This window comes from Hemitrygon akajei, chromosome 8, assembly GCF_048418815.1.
Source record: "Hemitrygon akajei chromosome 8, sHemAka1.3, whole genome shotgun sequence".
NCBI lineage: Eukaryota > Metazoa > Chordata > Chondrichthyes > Myliobatiformes > Dasyatidae > Hemitrygon > Hemitrygon akajei.
Window position 1 is genome coordinate 44,834,680 of NC_133131.1, and position 23,630 is coordinate 44,858,309.

Here is a 23,630-nt window from a genome sequence, read left to right on the forward strand (position 1 = left end):
TAAGGTCAACACGGCCATCAAAAATGGCTGGAATGTGCAGTAGAAGTTCCAGTTCCAAGTTTTACCAGTAGCGGGATGAACTTGCTCTTGATGGTGGTTGTCGAATGTGGGGATTGAGAGTTGTTGGCAGATAATGGGTGAATGTAGGTAATGGCAGGAAATGGGTAGATAGTGGGGGGAAAGATTGGAAGTGGGAATGATGTGAGAAACTGTGAGGTGATGGATGGAAGAAGCAAAGGGATAAACAAGATGGAATCTGACAGACAACATTTCTGTTTGCTCATGCTCCTCCCCTTCTCCTAGCTTCTGCTTCCTTCTTTCCAGCCCTGATGAGTCTGATAAAAGTTCATTTCTCTCCATAAATGCTGCCTGACAGCATTTTTGTATGATGTTCCAGATTTACAGCATCTGCAGTCTCTCCTATATTATTAAAACCTTTTACATCTGCAGCACTTCTTAAAAAAATTTGATGTAAGGTTCAATTCTGTTACTGTCTCCACATTTGCCAAATGACCTGATGCTTCAGAAATATGTTAATATTTAAAATTTCCAATAATACCAGTGTTCCCCCTTTCATACAAGGTATCAATATTTTTCATGGCTCAACGTTCTGTAAAGGTTAAAATCAGCTATAAAATGTGAAACTGTCTTCCTCTTCTGATCAATTTCAATTTTTATTGAGCATTTCATTTTTGTGATCACTTCTTCCAAAATCAATTAAGTTTGGGTCCATAATGTCTGTTTGGATGCTACAGGTACCAATTTGAATTGAATTTGCTTAACTATGGATTATGACTCAGAAGGGAGACATTTGATTTGTTGTTGAATCCCAGCAGAGCAATTCCACCTCACGTCAACTGCATTGTGATCCTTATGCCATCTACCTAACGCTTACAAAATTTATAAGAACAATATATAACTGCTGGGTGATGCGTGTGCATGTGACTTGTAGCACATTCTTTTGTTGTCTGTCATATTGTGAAGGATGGCAGCATGGCAGGCCTTGTTAGACAGCACAGGCCATGCCAGAGTAACAAATGGGTTCTGTTTTAACATTGGGACATATGGTGATTGTGTGCGTGTAAGTTGAAAAATACACAAAAGTCACTCCATGGAAACCATACCTCCACAATATTGTAATGAGTGGCACAGAATTCAAAAGACTGAGAAGCAATTAGTAAAAATGGAGAGAGAGAAAAATTAGTTCTATCATATGTACAAACAAATGTATGTATGTTTGTCAGGCTTTCGAATTGAATATTATAGAAGTTCTTGGACACATGTATTCCAGGGGTGGCCTGTATTGTTGTAACACTAGCAACTTGAACTTCAAAGATGCACTTAAATCCTGCATCACCAGTTAGCAGCAACAAGAAGATTCTAAACCTGTGCAATTTAAAGAAGCCATTAGGCTAGTTGAGTAATTTGTTTCATTTTTGGTTTTGAATTATGCCCTAATTTAAGACAGGAGAAAAATTAGGCCATCTGGCCCATCGAGTCTGCTCCGCCATTCAATCATGGCTGATCCTTTTTTCCTATCTCCTCCTCAACCCCAGTTCACGACCTTCTCCCTGTAACCTTTGATGCCATGTCCAATCAAGAACCTATCAATCCCTTCCTTAAACACACCCAATGACCTGGCCTCAACAATGGCATGTGCCAAGAAATTCCACAATTTCACCACCCTTTGGCTAAAGAAATTTTTCCATTTCTCTGTTTCGAAAGGGCACCCCTCTATCCTGAGGCTGTGCCTACTTTTCCTAGACTCTCCCACCATGGGAAGCATCCTTTCCACATCTACTTTGTCTAGGACTTTCAGCATTCAAAAGGTTTCAATGAGATTTCCCCCCCCCCCCCCCCCCACCCACCATCCTTCTGAATTGCAGTGAGTACAAGCCCAGAGCCATCAAACATTTCTCGTATCATAACCCTTTCATTCCTGGAATCATCCTTGTGAACCTCCTCTGGACCCTCTCCAATGCCAGCACATCTTTTCTAAGATGAGGGGCCCAAAACTGTTCACAATACTCAAGGTGAAGCCTCACCTATGCCTTATGTGTTGGAAAATGTTGGAAAGTGTATGGTCATGCACTTTGGTGGAAGAAATAAATGGGCAGACTATTATTTAGATGGGGGAAAATTCAAAATGCAGAGATGTAAAGGGACTTCTGAATTCTTGTGCAAGATACCCTAAAGGTTAACCTGTAGGTTGAGTCAGTTGTGAAGAAGGCGAATGCAATATTGGCATTCATTTCTAGAGGTATAGAATATAAGAGCAGGGATGTGATGTTGTGGCTCTGTAAGGCACTCGTGAGACCACACTTGGAGTATTGTGTGTAGTTTTGGGCTCCTCATTTTAGAAAGGATATACTGACATTGGAGAGGGTTCAGAGAAGATTCCCAAGAATGATTCCAGGAATGAAAGGGTTACAGTATGGGGAACCTCTGGCAGCTCTTGAGCTGTATTCCCTGAAATTCAGGAGAATGACGGGATTCTCATAGAAACATTCTGAATGTTAAAAGGCCTGAACAGATTAGATATGGCAAAGTTATTTCCCATGGTAGGGGATTCTAGGACAAGAGGGCATGACTTCAGGACTGAAGGACGTCCTTTTAGAACTGAGGTGCAGAGAAATTACTTTAGTCAGAGGGTGGTAAATCTGTGGAATTTGTTGCCACGAGTGGCTGTGGAGGCCAAGTTATTGGGTGTCTTTAAGGCAGAGATAGATAGATTTTTGATAAGCCAAGGCATCAAAGGGTATGGGGAGAAGGCATGGGAGTGGGGATGACTGGAAGAATTGGTTCAGCCCATGACTGAATGGCGGAGCAGACTCAATGGGCCGAATGGCCTGCTTCTGCTTCTATATCTTATGATCTTAGGGTCTTATAAAGCCTCAGCATCACATCCCTGTCTTGCTTACAAAAATCATCCAAGTCTAGTTGCTCACAAAAATTGGAGCTTTGGGTTCCATTCCTCTCAGAATGCTAAATGTCAGGAAGAATGCAAAGAAAGAAAACTGAACAGCAAACCCTATCACACACACACTGGGTAAAGAATTCAAGTGATAGACTCCTCTGGATGGAAAAACCAAAATTTCTCGTCTTAATCCTAAATGGCTGACCCCTCTTTGAGACTGTGACTTCTGGTACCAAACACTCCTGTCAACAAAGGAAACACTATCCCTATTGTCCTGTTAAGCCCTGACTGAGTATTGTGTTTCCATCCGTTCACCCTCTTTGGAATTCTACTAGAGTATAGGTCCAGTCTGCTTAATCTTTCCACTTTTGACAAGCCCAGCTCGATCTGTCAAAACTTCACTGCACTCCCTCTTTTACAAGTATATCCTACTCTAAGTAGGGAAATCAGACTTGTAAACAGTATTCCAAATGAAATCTTACTTTGGCTCTAATAAGTTCTAAGATATTTCTCACACTCAGATGATCTTGTAAAGCCCAACATTCCTGTCCTAATTGGTTGAGGTACCTCCACATTAAGTTTGTGATTTCTGTAAGGGACCTCCATCTCCCTGTGAAAACACAATTTAAAATTTTTCAGTATTTAAAAAAAATACTTATCTGCTTTTTTCTCCCCCAAAATGGGTTGCCTCATTTTTTTATGTTGTTCCATCTGTGGAATTTGGCCAAATCATTTATTGTTTAGCCTGTCTGCATTCCTTGTGTGTTGAATGTTTTCTGCAAGGAAGTGAGGAGGTGATAAGGCATTTGATTGTTGGGTCCATGTCCTGACTGATGGAGATGGGTAGGGGTTGAGTATATTTCATCGAGCAGTGTTTAATGTATCAATAAAGGAGATGTGATTTGAAAATGTATTTGCTGAGACACAACTGCAAATGCTGGAATTTTGAGCTGCAAGCAATCTGCTGGTAGGAATTCAACAGGTCGAGCAGCATCTGTGGTAGGAAAGGAATCGTCAGCTTTAAACTGTTCCCCACTTCCAGACCCCACCTGTTCAGTTCAAATTGGCAGCAGCATCTCTTCCAAACTCACCTTCAGCACAGTGCACCACAAATCTACATACTTAGCCCCTCTCGTTATACTTAGGACTATGTAAGTACAGCTCCAATGCCATATTTAAGTTTGCTGATCACACCACTGTTGTAGGCCGAAACAAGGGTGGTGATGGATCAGCATGTAGAAGGGAGATTAAAAATCTGGCTGAATGGTGCTAACGACAGCAACCTCTCATTCAATATCAGCCAAACCAAAGAGCTGATTAATGACAACAAGAGGAGGAAACCAGAGGTCCGTGAGTTCATCCTCATCAGAGGGTCAGTAACTTTTAATTCCTCAATGATTATCATTTTAGAGGATTTGTCCTGGGTCCAGCACATAAGTGCTGTTACAAAAAGGCACGGCAAAGCCTCTACTTTCTTAAAAGTTTGCAAAGATTCAGCATGTCATCTGAAACTTTGATAATTTTATAGGTGGAGTGTGTATTGACTGGGTGCTGTGAGGACAAGGCCTCAAGCTGACATGTTGCCTGTTTGCTGCTGGAGGCTGTGTGGTATGGCATGCATGCTGGCAGCTTTGGTGCTGCTCTCCAGTGTTCACTCAGCAGAAGATAAGATGTATTGTGTTCGACTGCAGACTGCTGCAATATTCATGGACTTAGACTTGAATTCTTTTGTGTTATGGCTATCTTATGTGCTATACATGCCGTGTATGACTGTTGACACTGTTTTGCACCTTCACCCTGGAGTAATGCTGTTTCGTTTGGCTATATTCATGTATGGTTGAATGACAGTTAAACTTGACTTGAACTTGGTTACATCATGGACTGGTATGGGAACTCTAACGTCCATGAATGGAACAGTCAACAAAAGGGAGTAGACGGAGTCCAGTCCGTACACAAGGGAAGCCCTCCCCTCTACGGTGCACATCTACAAGGAGCTCTGCCACAAGAAAGCAGCATCCGTCATCAAGGACCCCCCTCCATCCAGGACACGCTCTTCCCTCATGGCTGCCATCAGAAAGGAAGTACAGGAGCTTCACCACCAGGTTCAGGGACAGTTATAACCCTTCAACTATCAAGCTTCTCAACCAGACCGGATAATTTTACTCACCCCAACATCGAACTGTTCCCACAACCAATGGACTCACTTTCAAGGACTCTACAGATCATCATTATCGATTTGTTTTTATTTAGTTATTTGTCTTTCTTTGTGAGTAGTTTGATATTGATTGCATTGTGATGCTTTGCATCTACTGTGAATGCCTGCAGGAAACGAATCTCGGGGTAGTAGATAGTGACATATATATACTTTGATAATAGATTTGCTTTGAACTTTGTTTATTTGTTGACCTTGACCATATATGTAAGGACTTTGACCTTGGCAGCTATCTTCTTCCATGGCCACTTTAGCATTACCCTGGAGGACTTCTTGTACCTGTGGAGCTGGAGGAACTCTCTCCTTCTTTCTGCTTCATCTGTCCAGCTGTCCACTGAAGCATCTGATAGACTAGCTGATGGCTCTAGCCATATTTGGCCATAGTTTCAACAAGTTTCAAGATCTGCACAATGACTCCCAAATCTAGTTTTCAACAAAACACTTCCTTTTTCCTTTACTCAGCTTGTTAGCTTGAACTGGTGCCAGCCACTCTCAAAGCTGAGCCCCATGGACTAAGGCGTTAAATATGATTAAACTAGATTGTCATTTAAATAATGACAAATGGTTGGTTTGCTGTACAGTTCAGTGAGTGAGGATTAATTGCCATCCGTGACCCTGTTGCTATTTTCAGCCATTATTCATTTAGTTAGTTTGTTTACATCACTTCAGCTACTAATGCGAGGGAAAATTTCCTCTCTGAGCTGTGTGGCTGGTAAAAATGTAAGCAATTCCTGTACATGCTTCTCTTTTATTTGTGTACGGCTGCCTCCGACAGTGTCAGCCCAAGCTGTTTATCACGTGACTGGAGTTGAACCTGATAACGTTCATGCCATAATATCCCCACACATAATTTAGAGCTGGAAGTAGTGGTAAGAGGAATCCAAATAAGTTTCCATTTCCTGGGGTAGATGATTGTTGTCCCTGAGTTATCTGAGTAACTGAGTAACTGGCTCAGTTATTGTAACCCTTCAACATCAGTTAACCCAGCACAGTCTGAGAATTAAATAGGGGCATTAATTCTGTGGTAGACTCCCTGACCTGTGCTTAATGATGTTCAAAGATCTAACAGGACTAAACGGACTGAATGTTTGATGGGGATCAGAATACAGGGACTTTGGTTAAGGAGTGATTCCTCTACTTAGTGGTGAGCCTCCAGAATCCTTGCCCATACAGGACAGTGGAGACAAGTCACTGAATATTTTTTGTAAGGACTTAAGTGGATATGGAGAGAGTATGGAAAAAATGACCAGCAACATGAAGGGCTGAATGGATTACTTCTTAATTTCCAAACTAGTCAATACAATTACACACTTTTGCAGATGCTCTCTCCACCATGCATGCGCACACCTCCTCTTGCACATGTGCACCTTCTCATCCACTCCGTGCATGCACAAGCAGATACACTTCTTTATCATGCTTTGCTCAAAGATGCACGCCACACTTATTACCCATAGAAGCGTTCTCATTAATGACTGGATCCATGTTATAGCAAAGCATTTTATAGAGTACCATTTTCAGAAGGACCCTTTGATAAAGTGGTGACTGACCGTGTAATCCAATGTCAGCTGATACTTTGGATTGGTTATTGTATGTAGCAATATTGCCTGTTTTCTTGTTGACGCATCAGTGGTTATGAGGTGCGCTGGAACCTGAATTTACTGTAATCTAAACTGCAGACATTAACATTAATTATATTTTTAGATGGAGCAGTGCAGCTTTATTTTGGTGTGACACTTGAATCTGTGAAGAGCAATGTGAACGGTAGAATGTGAATTTAATCTTGTTTTGCTTCAGATGGTGTTTAATTATTTCACAGCATCTACCTTCACAAACTCCAAGTCTCCTGTAATTTTACCTTTCAAGCCAGAACTGTTTATTCTGGCAAGGCTACAGATATATAAAGTGCTGACATTATTAAAATTGATCTATGTATTTTGTACATGAGAATGGTACATACAGTAGGTTAGCATGGAATAGTAGATCCTCAGTTCAAAGCTCAAGGTAAGATTTATTATCAGAGTACATATATGTCACCACATACAACCCTGAGATTCTTTTCCTGCAGGCATACTTGCAAATCTATAGAACAGTAACTTTAAACATCAGGAACTGTTAGCTGTAAACAAATTGTGCAAATGCAGATATAAATAGCAATATATACAATGCCTATAAAAAGTATTCATTCCCCCCCCCCCCCAGAAGTTTTCATGTTTTATTGTTTTGACATTTAATTACGGTGGATTTAATTTGGCTTTTTTGACATTGATCAACAGAAAAGACTCTTTATGGTGAAAATAAAAACAGATTTCTACAAATTGGCCCAAATTTATTACAATAATTAAACACAAAATAATTGATTGTATAATTACTCACCACCAGTATTTAGTAGATGTTCCTTTGGCAGCAATTATCGTAGTGAAGCAGTGTGATGGGACCTCTGGTGCAACAGGTTACGTGCTGGTGATAATTGGGCACAATTTTCTTCAAATAGGCCCGGTTAAAGTGGCCGACTAATTTGAAATGCTTCCGGCTGGGCTGTGCAGTGTCATGAGTGCTTGTAAACTGCGATCAGGATCACAGATGAGAACTCTCAAGACAAATAGAATAGTTTAAATTTAATCGTTAGTTGTTTTAATCGGGAACAAGAAGTCAACATAACCCCATTGTCCATATCATTCTCTGTAGTTGAATCCCATATCAGTTTCTATAGTTGAACATTTTTGGTGAGACCCCAAACTTTTAAATAGATATTGATTAAGTCACCAACAAGTAGGAAGATTTACCCTTGAAAGAGTGCAGCAGAAAGATGTGTCAGCATCCAAAGGGCATTCAGGGATGAGCAAAAATGCTGGCCTTGTGCATGAAACACAGCCCAGCAGTGAACCAAAAAGGATTAGACAATATTTTTTGGAAACTATTAAATGAAGACACTGTGAATAAAGATTTACAAGACACGTGGAACCAGGAAATGTAGGGAAGTGTCATTGTCCTGTAAGTATCAGGATGTTTGGTTTGCCTTGCCAGTTGAGTAAATTTTAAGCTATGCTCCGGCATTCATTCCTTGAAATTATCGAGTGGCAGAGCACAAGGACTGATGCTTTCTAGCAATTACGCTGCACTTGTACCAAGTCAGACCTGACACGGGTTTATTAGGAATGCAGGTTGTGAAAAGGACATGTCTGCAAAAGGATGTTGGATAGCTCGAGCAAATTGCAGATTGATTATAATGTGAAATATGATTATAATTTTTAGTATACATAAATAAAATATGTTTTAATTGGGACAAGATGTGGTTATTCTCATACATGAAGCAAGGTGCATTAGGGAAGCAAATGAAAAGTTGACCTTTAGTGTAAAAGGAATAGTGTAGAAAAGCAGTCAAGTCCCACTACAGTTCAGTATATCCATGAGATCATATTTGGCATACCTGGTATAATTTTGATTGTACTATATTAGGTGAAATTAGCTTATATGGTAGCAGGCTCATTGAAAGGGTTAGGACAGGCTGCCTGTAAGGAGTTTGTAAATCTCCCCATGATCGCATGGGTTTCCTGTGGGTGTTCCAGTTTCCTTCCACAGTCCAAAGACTTGCCAGTTGGTAGGTTAGTTGGTCATTGTAAATTGTCCCCTGATTAGGCTAGGATTAAATCGGGGGTTGCTGGGCGGTGTGGCTGGAAGGGCCAATTGCATGCTGTATCTCAATAAATAAATAATTAAAGTTGGACAATGCACATTAGAATTTAGAAAAAATTAAAACTATCTTGTTTTCAAGGGATCTGAGAGGGCAATCTGTGCAGAAATTTAAAGTAAGGAAGTATTGTTTCAGAAGAAGCAATCTTAAAATGGAAGAGATTAAGTAATTCTAGAGAACTGTGAACTGTGAAAGGATCCAAAGCCAAATAGACTTTGGGCCTTTAGGGAGGTTGAGAGTTGTGGAGAACAGACGCAAGTACTAGGGCTAATGACCATCTCCAGCAGATCAACATCAGACTAGCAACCAGCAGAGTAGGTTTGATGGGCCAAATGGCCTACTACTGTTTCGTACGTTCATGTTCTCGTGAATAGAGAGCAACAGCTGTCAAGGAGGAAAATATGTAGAAGTGGTTTACATTTTTGAGTTATGTTTGTATTATAACTATTTTAGAGTGATTTTATTTTTTTTAATTATGACATACTAATTGAGTTCATTCATTATCATTACTTTGAATTTTCTCAATGTCAAAGCCAAAGTGAATTTATTATCAACATACAGTTGGCCCTCCTTATCCGCGAGGGATGGGTTCTGGGACCTCCTGCGGATACCAAAAACCGCAGATGCACAAGTCCCTTATTTAACCTGTCTCAGTGCGGTGGACTTTAGGACCCGGCAGACCTCTGAATCCGTGGTGTTTTGGTTCACGAAAATAGTCACAATCACAATTGAAAATAAAGTGGAAATAATAAAACAGTGGGAAAGAGGTGAAATGCCGTCGGTCATTGGAAAAGCGTTAAGCTACAGTCGGTCAACGATCGGAACAATTTTAAAGGTTAAAGTGAGAAGGGCCCTGCCCCGATGAAAGCTACAATTACTAATGCAGTGGTTTAATTATTGAAGTGGATACGTTTCTTAAGTGTTTTATATGCATTGAAAGGTGAAATATATACTATATACTAAGACAAACGTTTGACTGACGCTAAATAATACCAGATGTAGCTGTTCCGACTTACTTAGTAAGAGAGCTTCCGTTTTTTACGATCCTGATCCACAGTAACCTATGCACATCCTCCTGTATACTTTAACTTATCTCTAGATTACTTACAATACCCAATACAATGTAAATGCTATGTAAAATAGTTGTTATACTGCATTGTTTAGAGAATAATGACAAGAAAAAAAAGTCTGTACATACTTAAACAACAAGTGCTGGAGAGAGAACTTTCGGGTTTTCCTGATCCACGGTTGGTTGAATCCGCGCACGCGGAACCCGCAGATAAGAAGGGCCGACTGTACATATGTCACCATATACAACCCTGAAATTCTTTTTCTTACGGGCAATCACAGTAAACACAATAGAATCAATGAAAGATCACATCCAGCAGGACAGACAATGACCAATGTGCAAAAAAAAACAAAGCGCAAATCAAAAAGAAAGGGGGGAAAGAAAGGAAATAGTAATAAATATCAAGAACATAACATGGAGTCCTTCAAAATGAGTCCAGTTCAGTGATGGGGCAAGTGAAGTTATCCCCACTGGTTGGGAGGTAATAATTGTTCCTGAACCTGGAGATGCAGGTCCTGAGGTTCCTGTATCACCTTCCTGATGGCAGTAGCAAGAAGTGAGCAGGGCCTAGATGGTGGGGGTCCCTGATAATGGATGCTGCTTTCCTGTGACAGTGCTATAGGTAAATATGCTGAATGGCTTTACCTGTGATAGACTGAGCTGTACCCACTACTTTTTGTAGGCTTACCCATACAAGGACATTGGTGTTTCATGTCAAGGCTTTGCAGAAGTAACCATATTAGGAGGTTTGACTTGGCTATTGTGTTTATTTCACATGCCATGTTCTTCCTTTTGCCCCGTGCCCCCCCCCCCCCCACACGAACAACCCTCTGCCCTATCCCAAAAAATAAAGTGGTAGGACCTTACCACTTGGAATCATGACAATACTAAGACATCAGTGTAAGATCCAGAAAATGTCAACAATAACTGCCAATAGCATACCATTAATACCAATTTTTGGCCATTATGTTTGAAATTATCTTTGTACTGAGAACAGAATTTCACTGTGGGTCATTTCTTGATCCAAATGCCTTTGGAGTGGGTGAAAACAGAACTGTCCTAAAATACAATTAACCAGTGATAATTACCTGAAGAGCCTGCAAAAAATAAACTCTCATTACTGATTAAACTTAGCTTTGAAGAGGTGTAACTAGACGTGTTTCTCCTGTCTAATCATATTGGCCTCTTTTGGTTCTAAGTAATTTCTATCTGTGTTTTCAGCCATTCTTTTTTTGTTGATTGGTGGGCTGAGGGTTTGGGGTTTGATTTTCTTTTTGCCGTTTCTCCGTGTGGACGATATATTAGTTTTTTGTGTGAGGGAGGTGGTTGGGGGTTTGGGGCCTGATGATGGTGTTTTCTGTGTGGGTGAAATGTTAGTTTTTGTGCGAGTGAGGGCTGGCGATTTGGGGTTTGTGAGTTTTTGTTTCTTCTTTCTGTGTGTGTGCGTTGGGGGGGGGGGGGTGTTGGTGATGTCTTTTTTTTCCAATGACTTCCGCGGTTTTTCTGTGTTTCACGACTGGAGAAAACGAATCTCAGAGTTGTATTTTGCATACATACATTGATAATAAAATGAAACTTTGATAATAGGCAATCTGTCTAATTCTCTGGAGTTACTAACCTAAACAATTGCTTTAAAAACTAGTGTAAATCTCTCATTAATCAAACTGATTAGCTGTATCACACAGACATCATTTATCACCATTTGAGCATTGATTCTGCACCTAGCTGTAAATTCCTTCAGCTTTTTGATTATAGTTTTTAAAAACTTGGTTCTATTGGCCTGATCCTGCCATAGAGTTGCCAGGGAATAATTCCATGAAAAATACTATTGTGTATTTCTCCCTTTAGTTTTGTTTTTGAAAGGAGAATATTGAACTCTCTAGTGGAACATGCCAAAAAATGAGCTTGCCAGTAATATATTCTCGTAAAAATATTGGAGTTAATCCGCATCTAGATAGCACAGGTCTTATTCAGAGTTTTATCAGCATCTTTAATTTTAGCTCTAGAATGTTGCTGACAAAAATGTGCCAAAATAAACCAGACCCTGTAATATTATCTTGATAAGAATACCGTACAGTGAAGGGACCAGCTTGGCAAAGTTAAAATTATAGCAGTAGATCCTGTTACGTTAATCTGAAATCTCATCATGTTTATTCACAATTTCATGAAAGGTTTAACATTTTAGCCTTTTGCAAAGCTACGTTTGTATTTTTGGTTGCTGAGCAGCAGTGAAAATAGCTGTGCAACACACACAAAATGCTGGAGGAATTCAGCAAGTCGGGCAGCACCTATGGAAAAGAGTATAGTTAACGTTTTGGGCAGAAACCCTTTGGCAGTCCCGAAACATCGACTGCACTCTGTTCCACAGATGCTGCCTGGCCTGCTGAGTTCCTCCAGCATTCTGTGTGTGTTGCTTTGGATCTCCAGCATCTGCCCATTTTCTCTTGTTTGTGAGTAAGTAACTGAAGCAGGTTGGCCTGTTGCTGGTTTTAGTTATGTTGGTAACATACCTATTGCTCAGTTATATTGGAGACAGCAATCTGTTCTTTAGGAACCCTACTCCTTCTGTCCATAAGCTTTGTTCATAAGGGAGCATTCATTGATCTTCCTGTTTTCAGTAAGCAGAAGTCTTCATTTTGCTGTGAATACAGGAGGCTCTATTTGTATCCAAAAACAACCCTTCACACTGCCCCAGCACAAACGATCACTCCCTGGCACACTAACATGATATTATCCATATTAATCGTGTGATTTCCATGTGAGAATTTAATTAAAGTTATTTCACTTTATTTCTTACAGGTGGCCATGGTTGAAGTTCAGTTGGAGATGGACTACACCTATCCCAAGTTCCTGCTCATTGCCTTCAGTGCCTGCACGACAGTGTTGGTCGCTGTCCACCTCTTCGCTCTCTTGATCAGCACTTGTATTCTCCCTAATGTTGAAGCAGTCAGCAACATACACAATCTCAACTCTGTCAATGAGTCACCCCACGAGCGTATGCATTACTATATCGAGCTGGCCTGGGGCTTCTCAACAGCTCTAGGCATCATTCTCTTCCTCATGGAGGTGGTGTTGCTTTGTTGGATTAAGTTCCTCCCAGTTGACAGTAATCGGAGGAAGAACAGCGAGAATGTTGTAGCCGAGTCTGGAGAAAGACACACTGGACGAGATGCAGCTTTGACATCCACTATTATCATGGCACCAGTGGGCCTTATTTTTGTGATATTTACCATCCATTTTTACCGATCACTAGTAGGGCACAAAACAGAGCGTCACAATCAGGAAATTGAGGAACTGCACAAACTGAAAGTACAGTTGGATGGGCATGACCGGACCCTGCAAGTGGTTTGAAAAATTAACAAGGAAGAAAATAAATTAATTGGTCAGAATCATTCTGAAATTCCAAGCTTCTGCAGCCCATTACAAATATCAAATGGGCTCTCCTGTCATTTACAGGAATTCAAGTTTACAAATGTGGCTTTTATGTGGCTTTGTGATTTTACAGTATTTTCTGCATTGTCTTAAAAGAAAGCAGTCTTTCTGTTTGATACAGAATCCAGGTGTAGGCTGGAAATCATATGGATGTACTAAACTGGTTCAGGTTGCACTGATGTCATACCAGTGAGCAGCAAATGGTCACTGTCAAAAGTTTATTGCAGGGTTGAACTCTTCAGAGGCACCTGTCCAGATTAAACTGGACAACCAGAACATAAACTAATTCCAATTTTTGTCCAGTTACTTTGTTGTACAGTGCAGCTTGCTTAACCTGCTGGTACAAAGGGTGGAGGGCTGATCAGACCAATATTGAAAAACTATAATGGATCAGAAGATAGAAATTGTTGAATTTAAGCAGGATTGGTGCTTGCCATTGTTCTGGGTGGTCACAGTTTACTTCAGATCCCTCTGCTCAATACTGTTGCTAACCAACAGCTTATTGTCCTACACCAGATCCAAGTTGGAGTTAACCCTGCGTCCATTGATAATAAAAGTATAATAGTCTTCAGAGCGTGTAGCATTGCTGTTCTGGGATGATCCCACATGTGGCATTTCATTCTGTATTGTCACATTGACACTCCAGTACAAGTACCATCATATTAGTAATAGATTAAAATCCTGATCTGTGTAACCCCATTTAATGTAATGCCCCACATCCCAATGAGTATTGTACAATTTCTTTTGACCTCAGCTGATGTTGCTTTAAACAAGTTAGATGTACTCTGCTGTCAGTTTTTTAGACTTGGTAAGGGAGAACTTGTGCAAAGAGGAAGAGATTTTTTTTAAAATCAATTTCAAATCATGCATGCCTTTGTTCTATCTGGACAGGATGATTTATCATTTCCTCAATTCTTCCTCAGTTTTTAACCACAGAAGTGTCCTGCTCTGGAATTGGCTTCCTTCTCTTACAGTTTCAGTACTTTAATTTACCAAATCTTAATAATGGGACAATTATTTGTCATAATGTCATTAAGATGCTGAATTTCAGCTAGCTCTTAAAATGTCAGCTATTAAAAAAAGTAAAAACTTCTTGCTTGGGATCTGGAGCAAACAAGTGACCTTAACTGAGCCAATTCTGATAATGAAATGCAAAACATGGAATTTTGGATCCTGTTTTATTACCGGACTCTGGAAAGGAACAGCAGAAAGTGATTATGAAGACTGGTGTTTTAATACCTAATTATGTTCACCTTTATGTTTTGGAGAATTCTGTGTTGAAAATGTGTAATTCCTGATGAAGTTCTTGTAGGCTTGAGAATGGTGTTCCTCCTGCATTGCCTTCAGGTATTTACTGGTGTGAAGGAGACTTCGCTATATTACAACTATAAATGGTGAGGGGACTAAGAATTTACTGGTGAGTGAACAGATTGGTTTCAGGAATTATAAAATACAGATTTTGAGGGCTGCCAATTTAGTCAAATTTACATCTGCTACACAGTGACAGTAACAGCAAGACGTGATTCTAACAAGTCCAGCACAGATGGAAGCTCAGTGTCAGACTGGACTCGAGCAAGGTAGTGTCATTGCACCAAAACTCTTCATCTTCCTCACGTTACGGCATCTCTCCTTTAACCAGCTTTACACTGGAGTGGAATGAATGAATGAATGAATGCCTTCAGAACCTCTATCATCCCAACTGCAGTCATCTGTTTACACTATACAGGCAGCCATTGCGTACATGCACACTCAAAAACTGCAGTCCAAGGCTTGGCTGACTGATAATCGAAGTCCCTGTACATATGAAAGAATGGGTCTTATACTGACCAAGAAGACAAAGGTTATCTAGCAACCTGCACTATATTGCTCCCAACATTCAGACTCCACTGTAGGATCTAGAAAACATGGATCATGCTTGTCTTATCCCGGAGATGGAGCTCCTGGCCAATCAAATCCCTCTCTTTGTTTTGGAGACATGAAAAACAGCAAAGCACAGGAAAATTTCCATCTGTACCGTGAAATTTCGGTGCCAGGCATGAGAGAGCACACTGACATTGTTAACTTACCTTGTCAATGGATTTTGCAGACAGAGTAAATCATTCTCAGCACCCTCTCTCAAACAACCCAGTTATGAAACTTTGATCATGTTCCCCAGCTCTGCTGCATTCCATAGTATCTGCTTGCCTGACACCAGACTCTTGAAAGAAGCACCCTACTCCATGGTCTGTTGCAAGAGATTGTCAGGAGTACTGTACAGAGAAACCTCTTCAGAGGCATTCTCGAAGCCTCCTGGGAGGAGTGTAACATTGTCAGTGAGTCATTGTAATCCCTAGCCCAATACTGCTCATATTGGGGGGAGGAGAATTGGGAAAGCTGTCTGTGTGATGAGAGCATGTGAGCACCATGCACTTATAGCTGAATAAGCAGCCTTAATACCCATCCGTCTTCCCTGCCATCATGCCCGTTCCACGTGGTAGGGCTTGCAGATGTCCCGTCAGACTCTTCAGCCACATCAGAACTTGAGAAGGACTAAGTCATCCTTGAGGGACTGCTTAAGAAGTTTGCACACACCAAATTACCAGTGCAGATATTGCATGTTTTGACTTGTGTAATTGTGGCCTTGTTACTGAAACCAGTGACCTACAATAGTTTCAGTATACAATTACAGGTGTTTCCTTTACATTATTGTCTGATTGTACTTGAATCAGGCAAAGTGTAGTCTTAAGCTTTCTCGTGTATGGTATATGCCAGCCTATTATGTTTTCTATTTGAACACTTAATTGTCTTAATTCTTGAATTTGTACACTTCTGTGGCTTGATACCAAGATGTTGTATTTATTCTCTGTGCAGCATTACAAACCTACTGCTACAGTAACTTGAAAAAGAGACAACAATTGCTATATTATCTTCAGCTTTGTAAATCAAAGCCCTGGGTTATTAAGCTGTGGCTGTTTTTTGAAATGCAAAATCTTTACTGGTACTTTGATCAGTATTTTCTGCTTGTGACCCCTGTAAGTACAGCAAACTGTGTATAGCACCATTTAATATTTTATTATCTGTGTAACTGTTGAAGAAATGTAGGTTGCATTTGAAATAAAGTATTGTCAAAAATATTTTGTAATATCAGAAGCTTGTTAACTTTGCTTCCTGAATGCTGTGCTTGTGCACTGCAATATTTCATAAGGTGATCCTATGTATGAAATATTCTCTGCCATTAATGCAGCTTTGCTAAGACATGTTTTTAAGATTTTGCCCAGCCTGTTACCAAACACCAAATTAGCTCCCACTTCCCACAAAACACCAAAAGCCTACTTTCCAAGCCAATGTCTGATGCTGAATTCTTCATTTCAGTCCAGGCACTTGTGTGGGAGACACTGGTGCCCCAAGACAGAAAACACCTTGATAATATTAGGATAAAAGTTGTATTTGTTTTGCATTGTGAATTCAGTTTGCTGCCTCAGAACCAAATGGTCCAGACAGCTGGATCCTAATAATATCAGCTTACCTGGAAACAAAATTCATATGAGAAATGGGAATTAGAATATTTTCAGATTAGTATAATAGCAAATGTTGCACTTTGACCATGAGTTGGTCGATGAAGGAATGAGAATCTGCCAATTTCAAGAGTACTATGCAGATAATGAAACAATCAAAGATCTATCACAAGAAACTGAAAATTGAAGGAAATTGTGAATATGCGGCAGGCTAGTTACAGAATTTTAAGAAAAGGCACTGCATTAAGATTTTAAAGCCTCTGTTGCTGATGAAAATCTAGCACCAGAACAAGACTACAAAGCTGATACTTATTGTACCTTAAATAAACCCTAAAAAAAAGATAAATACAAATACAGTATGCTGTAACTTTTTAATCAAAAGATGGCATTGTAGGTGGAGACTGAAAGCCTGCCGTTGTTTGTTACTCTCCTGATGCTGCTTTTGATACCCTGCACACACATTTTTATTATAATGGTATGTAATAATGTTTACTGTTTGTGATGAACCAGTGAAAGACAAAGACTGATAGCACAAATTCAGTCAGAAATGACGGCGAGTCCAGGCCATCTCATTATATATTCCAAAATCCAAAACTCATCCATACCCAAGCATTTCGGATGAGGGGTACTCATTCTGTAAAGGCAAGATGACTGATACATGATTGTAAATGTCTGAGCAACTATTGAGGACCCTCTCATCATAAATACCAAAAGACAGACCTAGTTGAATTGTATCTAAAAAGTTTGATTTTAATAGGGAAAGGAGACAAACATCATTCAATCATTCAATTTAAATTAATATTTGTTATTCCTGAAAAAAACCAAAGGGACAGGTTGTTCCATTGTTGACTCTGATTCATATTTCCAGTGGTCTTTTTAGAGGAAAATAATGAAATGTTTCCCCCCACACCTCTCCCTGCTTCCCCCTCACTTTAAACTCAAAACCAAGTAAAATTCAGTTTTAATTTGAAATATTGTGTGTGCTAATCCCTATCACAGCCATACTTAAAGGGGATGTAGGTCCTGATCAGATAATAGAAAAGAGCAAATGTATTACTAAATGCCAAGTTTCGTATTTAAATGAACAGTGAGTTGAACAACTGATTTCAGAACAAAATGGTGAAAAGCAAAAAAAGTACAGTAATATTTGAAAGACAATTGAACAGCCATTTCCAGAAGCAGTTATTGAGTAATACTTAGAATTGCCCAGATGCTCAGCTTTTTCCTGTTTCCTATGTTGACATCTGTGTTCCAAATGCATTTAAGCATTCTGCTTAAGTTCCAGAATGGTCAGCAGAGAAAGCAGATTAATTACTAGCATACTGTGATGCATTATTTGTAACTTGTTATTGTTCATTATTACAAGGATTGAGACCTAATTTGCCAGCTCAAGCGATGCTGTCACCAAAGATTGAAGAAAATGTTTCCTTGGCTGCTAGTCTCCTCTACCGAACCACACATGATGCAGAATGCAGCCTTGTAATCAGGTATTGTCCTTCTGTTGCATCAGGGTTTCAGTTCCAACCTTGGGAGTAAGATTTCAAGTTAATACCAAAGTAAGGGTATTTTAACTAGGAGCTGACTAGAATTTTACTTGGATTGGTAGGGCTGGAGTTTAGTGCTGATATCTTTCCTTGTGATGGCCTTTCCAATTTTTAAAATTCTTTAACTTGTTGGATCCAGAATATTAGCTGATTTTTTTTTTTTTTACTTTCCTGTCGGCTTAGTATGCCTGACAAGGAAAAGACTGAAATCTATATTTATGAGCAATTAGAGAGCGGAGTGCTAATTGGCTGAGGCAACATGATCTATGTTCAACAAAGGTTACTGAGGTTGAAGTTAGCAGAAGAACTATAACGGAACCAGTTACTGTACTGTACTTCCAGGTGAACCAGGTTTAGGTATATTAACACTGTCTTGTATGATATGAAGTTTGTTGTACAATAGCAGTACAGTATAAAGACAAAAAATATATAAATTACAAAGTAAATTGTGCAGAGACAAAGGAATAATTAGGTGTGTCCATGGGCCAAATCAGAAATCTGGTGGAGGAGAAGCTATTTTTATTTCATGTAGTCACAGTGCTACAGAAACAATTAAACAAAATTAATCTGGACAGTATTGGATTGAGAATGGTTGACAAATAGAAAGCAGAATAAGAATACATGGATGATCTTCACATCGGGAACCTGTAGCCACAGGTTTGTGTGTTAGGGCCCCTGCTGTTCACTCTCTAATTACACAAGTTTGCTGATGCCACAAAGCTACTAAGTGGCAGTCCCAATTGTAAGTAATGTAATTCAGGCTGTACTCAGCTTAGGTGAATGGCAGTCAGAATACAATCGTGGAAAGGATCTGAAGTGATCTACTTTGCAGATAAAAATAGAAAAGCATAATATTTTTATATGATAAGAAATTGAATGGTGTTGATGTTCATTACCATTACTGGGTGTCCTTATAAATGGAGCATTGAGAATTAACATGCAGACATAGCAAGTAACTGGAAGACAAATATTAACCTTTATTTCAAGAGATTTTTGAATTGAAAAGAGACATCTTACTAAAATTATTTAGGCTCTTGGTGAGATTGTACTTGGAATATAGTGCATGGTCAGGTCCCCATACCCATCCATACACTTGTAGCAGAGGGGTCTGGCAAAGATTCATCTGATACTTGGGATGGTAGGGTGTTTTTCTTTGCACAATGAAAAATGAGGTAGATTCATCTACACTGTCATGATGCTTTGCCTCAATGAAATACTCAAAATTGTGTATCCAGGAAGGTTTAGTTACTGTGTATTCAAAACATCGGTAGATCTTTCTGAGAGGTTTTCTATAAAGACCAATGCAAAATCTTTATTTACCTGCTATTGCTCTGTTCCTCCCTGCAGTTTCCTCTGTCTTAGCCCATGAAGAACTCATGTTAACTCATACTAATTTGTTTTTACTTTTGTAGTCCAAATAAAATAGATAAACAAGCAAACAGGGAAATGGTGCATCTACTTCCCCAAAAAAGGCACCCCCCCCCCCCCCCAAGACATTTGATTTCTCTAAACCAGGGGACTTTGACAGATGCTTCAGACACCTTGGGAGATTTAGGGTTCCAGGTAATCTCAGGTAGGTGTCAAAAGAGCATCTAGTAGGCACACTGCTATACTGCATGGGTGACAAAGCAGATGACCTCATGGGTGGATTAGGACTGACAGGTGCTCAGAAAGAGGAGTACAAAACAGTGCTGACAGATTCAAAGAATATTTCATAGGAAAGTGAAATGTGATACATGAGAGGGTGAAGTTCAGAAAGCAGGAACCAGATGAAGTGTAAATTATTTCATCACAGCATTGTATGCCCTGTCAGCCAACTATGCATATGGAAATCTGAAAGATGAGCTCATTTGGGACAGGATTGTTGTCGGGCACACTGGACACCAAATTATCAGTGTGACTTCAGTTGCTGGCAAATCATACAGTGGAGGAAGATATTACTATGATCAGAAGTGAGAATATTCGTCAGCAACAGACAAGTAAGGTGTGAAAATTATGCTGAATTAAAGATAGAAGCTGCACAGAATGAAGGGTTAAAATCAAGGTGCAGTCAGAAAGACCTTGGAAAGATAACTGGAGAGCTCAGTTCAAAACAAAACAGACAGGTGAAACAAAGACCAGGTAAAATGTCGAACTGCAGGAGATGCGGCAAGTCTCCATTCCACATCAAAGAGTTCTATCCAGCAAAAGAAGTGAAGTGCCGCCAATGCAATAGAGATGGCCGTTATAAAAGTCAGTGTCACTCGAAAACAGTTCTTCAGTTGGTCAAAGAAGACCATGATTCAGACGAAGAGGAAGCTTTCCTTGGGGTTCTAGTTTCAAATAGATAAGGCTGGTGTACTATGCTTCAGTTGCAAAATGAGGCAGTGATGTTCAAAATGGACACTGGGACAGATGTCACAGCCATTCCCAAATGCCTGTTCACAAGAGTGGCAAAGAAAATTGGCATTACGCTAAACCCAACAAAGAAAGTGCTCATGGGGGCCAGAGAAACATAAGCTAACAGAGAAAGGAATGTCTGCTAGTTCCATCTGTAAAAATGAGAAGCAATTAAAAGAGGATGTATAAGTTGTTCAAAATCTCTTCTACCGCTAATAGGATGGTGTGCCATTGAACCTCATTTCAGGGTTGGATTCGCTAAACATTGTTCAGTGGCAGGAGAAGTACCTGGAGTTGTTCACAGGCCTGTTGGTACTGAAAGAATATTACCAAATGAGGCCAGGAGTGACATCCTACCCTCTAACCACATGGAGGCGTATACCAATTCCATTGATGAACAAAATCAAAGCTGAACTTGAGAGAATGGAGGCACTTGACATCATAATCAAAGCGAATGGCATTGCTCCTGTTCCAAAGCTAGATGGCACAGTGAGGATTTGTGTTGATCTAACAAAATTGAATGATGCAGTGAGGCAGGAGAAGTTTATTCTGTCCACTATTGAGCATATATTGGGTATGCTGGTGGAGCAAAGTTCTTCACCAAACTAGATGCAAATTCAGGGTTCTGGCACATCTGTTCAGCTACTGAGTCACAGAAGTTCACAACCTTTATCACACCATATGGACACTATGCCTTTAAGAGACTCCTTTTTTGGCATCTCATTAGTCCCCAAACTCTTTCAGATGAGGATGAACTTAATTTTGGGTGGAATATAAGGAGTAGTCTGCCACAATGATGATATAATGATTTTCGGAGGCTCAAGTGAGGAACATGACGAGGGAGTGGAATTTGCCTTGGAGAAACTTAAACAGGCTGGAATCACCCTGAGCAGAAAGAAGTGCAAATTTGCAAAATTGGAGATGAAGTTCTTCTTCATCAACTGTACCAACTGTACTCAGAGGGAGTGTACTAATCAACTCCAGACAAATTGGCGGGAGTTTGGAACATGGAACAACCTATGAATGTATCAGAGATCTGCAATTTCCTTGGCATGGTAAACCAGCTGGGAAAGGTCATTCCCGATTTGGCGGAGAAAACATCCACTATGACACCACCTCGCTCAGAGAAACACATGAACCTGAGATGCACCAGAGGATTATCATCACTTAGAGTAGAGCTCATCTCTCTGCCAATATTGGCATTCTTTGATCCAAACAAAGCAACCCAGGTCTCTGCAGACATCTCTGCCTTTGGCCTAGGAGGAGTGCTCATGCAACATTGCAGTGGTGTATGGAAACCGGAGGCATATGCATCAAGAGAAATGACTCCAAGTGAGCAGCATTACGCTCAAATCAAAACAGAGATGCTGGCTCATGTGTGAGCTTGTGAACACTTAAGCTGCTACATGATAGCACTAAGTTCCTACTTGATACAGACCACAAGCCACTTGTCACCTCCACATCTGCAACGATTCAGAATGAGGCTTATCTGATACTGTCATGCCATTGAACATTTCCCCGGCAGATCTTTCACAACACCCGACACTCTGTCGAGAAAGCCATGCAAAAGTGAATGGATGGAAGCTAACTCCATCCTCACAGAAGATACCAACATCTATTTAGCTCAGGTATGTGAAAGCTTTCCTGCATCACAGAGTAAACTGGACTGAATTCGCTCTGAGTTGAAAAAGGATCAAATGTGCAGCAAGGATGGCCAGCTGCTCCAAAAGGAGCTTATGAACTCAGACTGTATGGGCTTGAAAGAGACACACTCTCCATTCTTGATGGTTTGGTGCTAAAGGGCTCCACACTGAATCACTCAATTTCAGTGACTATAATTTCAATGCAGTACATGAAGTACATATCTAATTCTACTTCTTTTCCAAGAAATGGAGATGTGGTAGTTAATGGGTTAATCCTATGCCATGGTAAGCCACCCCCACGTGGGAGGAGTTCACATACTCTACAAGCAGCATTATCAATAAAGTTCAGCTGAATGTCCTCCATGCTGGCGGCCTTGTGTGCTTTCTATACTCTCCCTCAATATTGAGCACAACAGTTTCAGATTGAAGTAAATCTCTTCTGATATTAATATAACCTGCTATCATACAATAATTACCTTATTTAAAGGTTTCTCAACTATAAAGTTATTAGTTAGCTCTTTTTTGCATAATGCTATATGTAAAAAAAAAACTATTTCCTCCTCAACACACAAATTGACATTCATCCTTCATATTATTACTTCCCCTTTCTATATGTAGATTAAAGTTCCACAAGTATTCTTACCCTTGCTACACAAATTTCTAATTTCCTTATTCATCATACTGTCTTATGCTACCATTAAGTATTTTTGTAAACACCCATCAATATTTTCTGCATTTCTGTCTTGGTTCCAACCAAGCTGAAGATGCATTTCATTATTACATTGTCCCTTCTTCAATGGAACTGCCCCTCACTCTATTTAATTTTAAACTTTATTTATATTGCTAGCTACTCTGTGATAGGATACTACTTCCCCGCATCATTCAAGTGAGTCTGTCTAAATTGAACAGCTCCCTCTTTCCCCAAGAACAAGCATTTCATGAATTGAAACTTGTCTTTAAGCCACGTATTCAACCTTCTGATACTATTGACTACATACTAATTTGTATATGGCTCAGGTGTTTGTTGTCTTTTTATTCTGCTTTTTAAATTAACCCTGAGCTGCTCAACAATTTCTTTCCTGCCCCATTCCCAAGTTCCTAACCTTGGCAATGAACAGCCAACTTGACCTTTCAGGATTCTTGGCTGCAGCTGCAGAATATCTTCTTTCCCTAACTATACATTCATCTACTGCTCCTTTCCTTGTGCCCCGGTGCACTGTTAACTTTATTCACCTTGCACTCTTTGCCC

General features: G+C 40.0%; 1 protein-coding gene across 1 annotated transcript in view; it reads left to right on the forward strand.

Moving 5' to 3' along the window:
- Positions 1-16,434, forward strand: part of orai2 (ORAI calcium release-activated calcium modulator 2) — a 59,229-nt gene extending 42,795 nt beyond the window's left edge. Inside the window, exon 2 of the mRNA XM_073053759.1 lies at positions 12,689-16,434. Coding sequence (XP_072909860.1) covers positions 12,689-13,240 — 552 coding nt within the window. The 3' untranslated portion in view covers positions 13,241-16,434. The remainder of the gene's footprint in view (positions 1-12,688) is intronic.
- Positions 16,435-23,630: the final 7,196 nt, after the last annotated feature.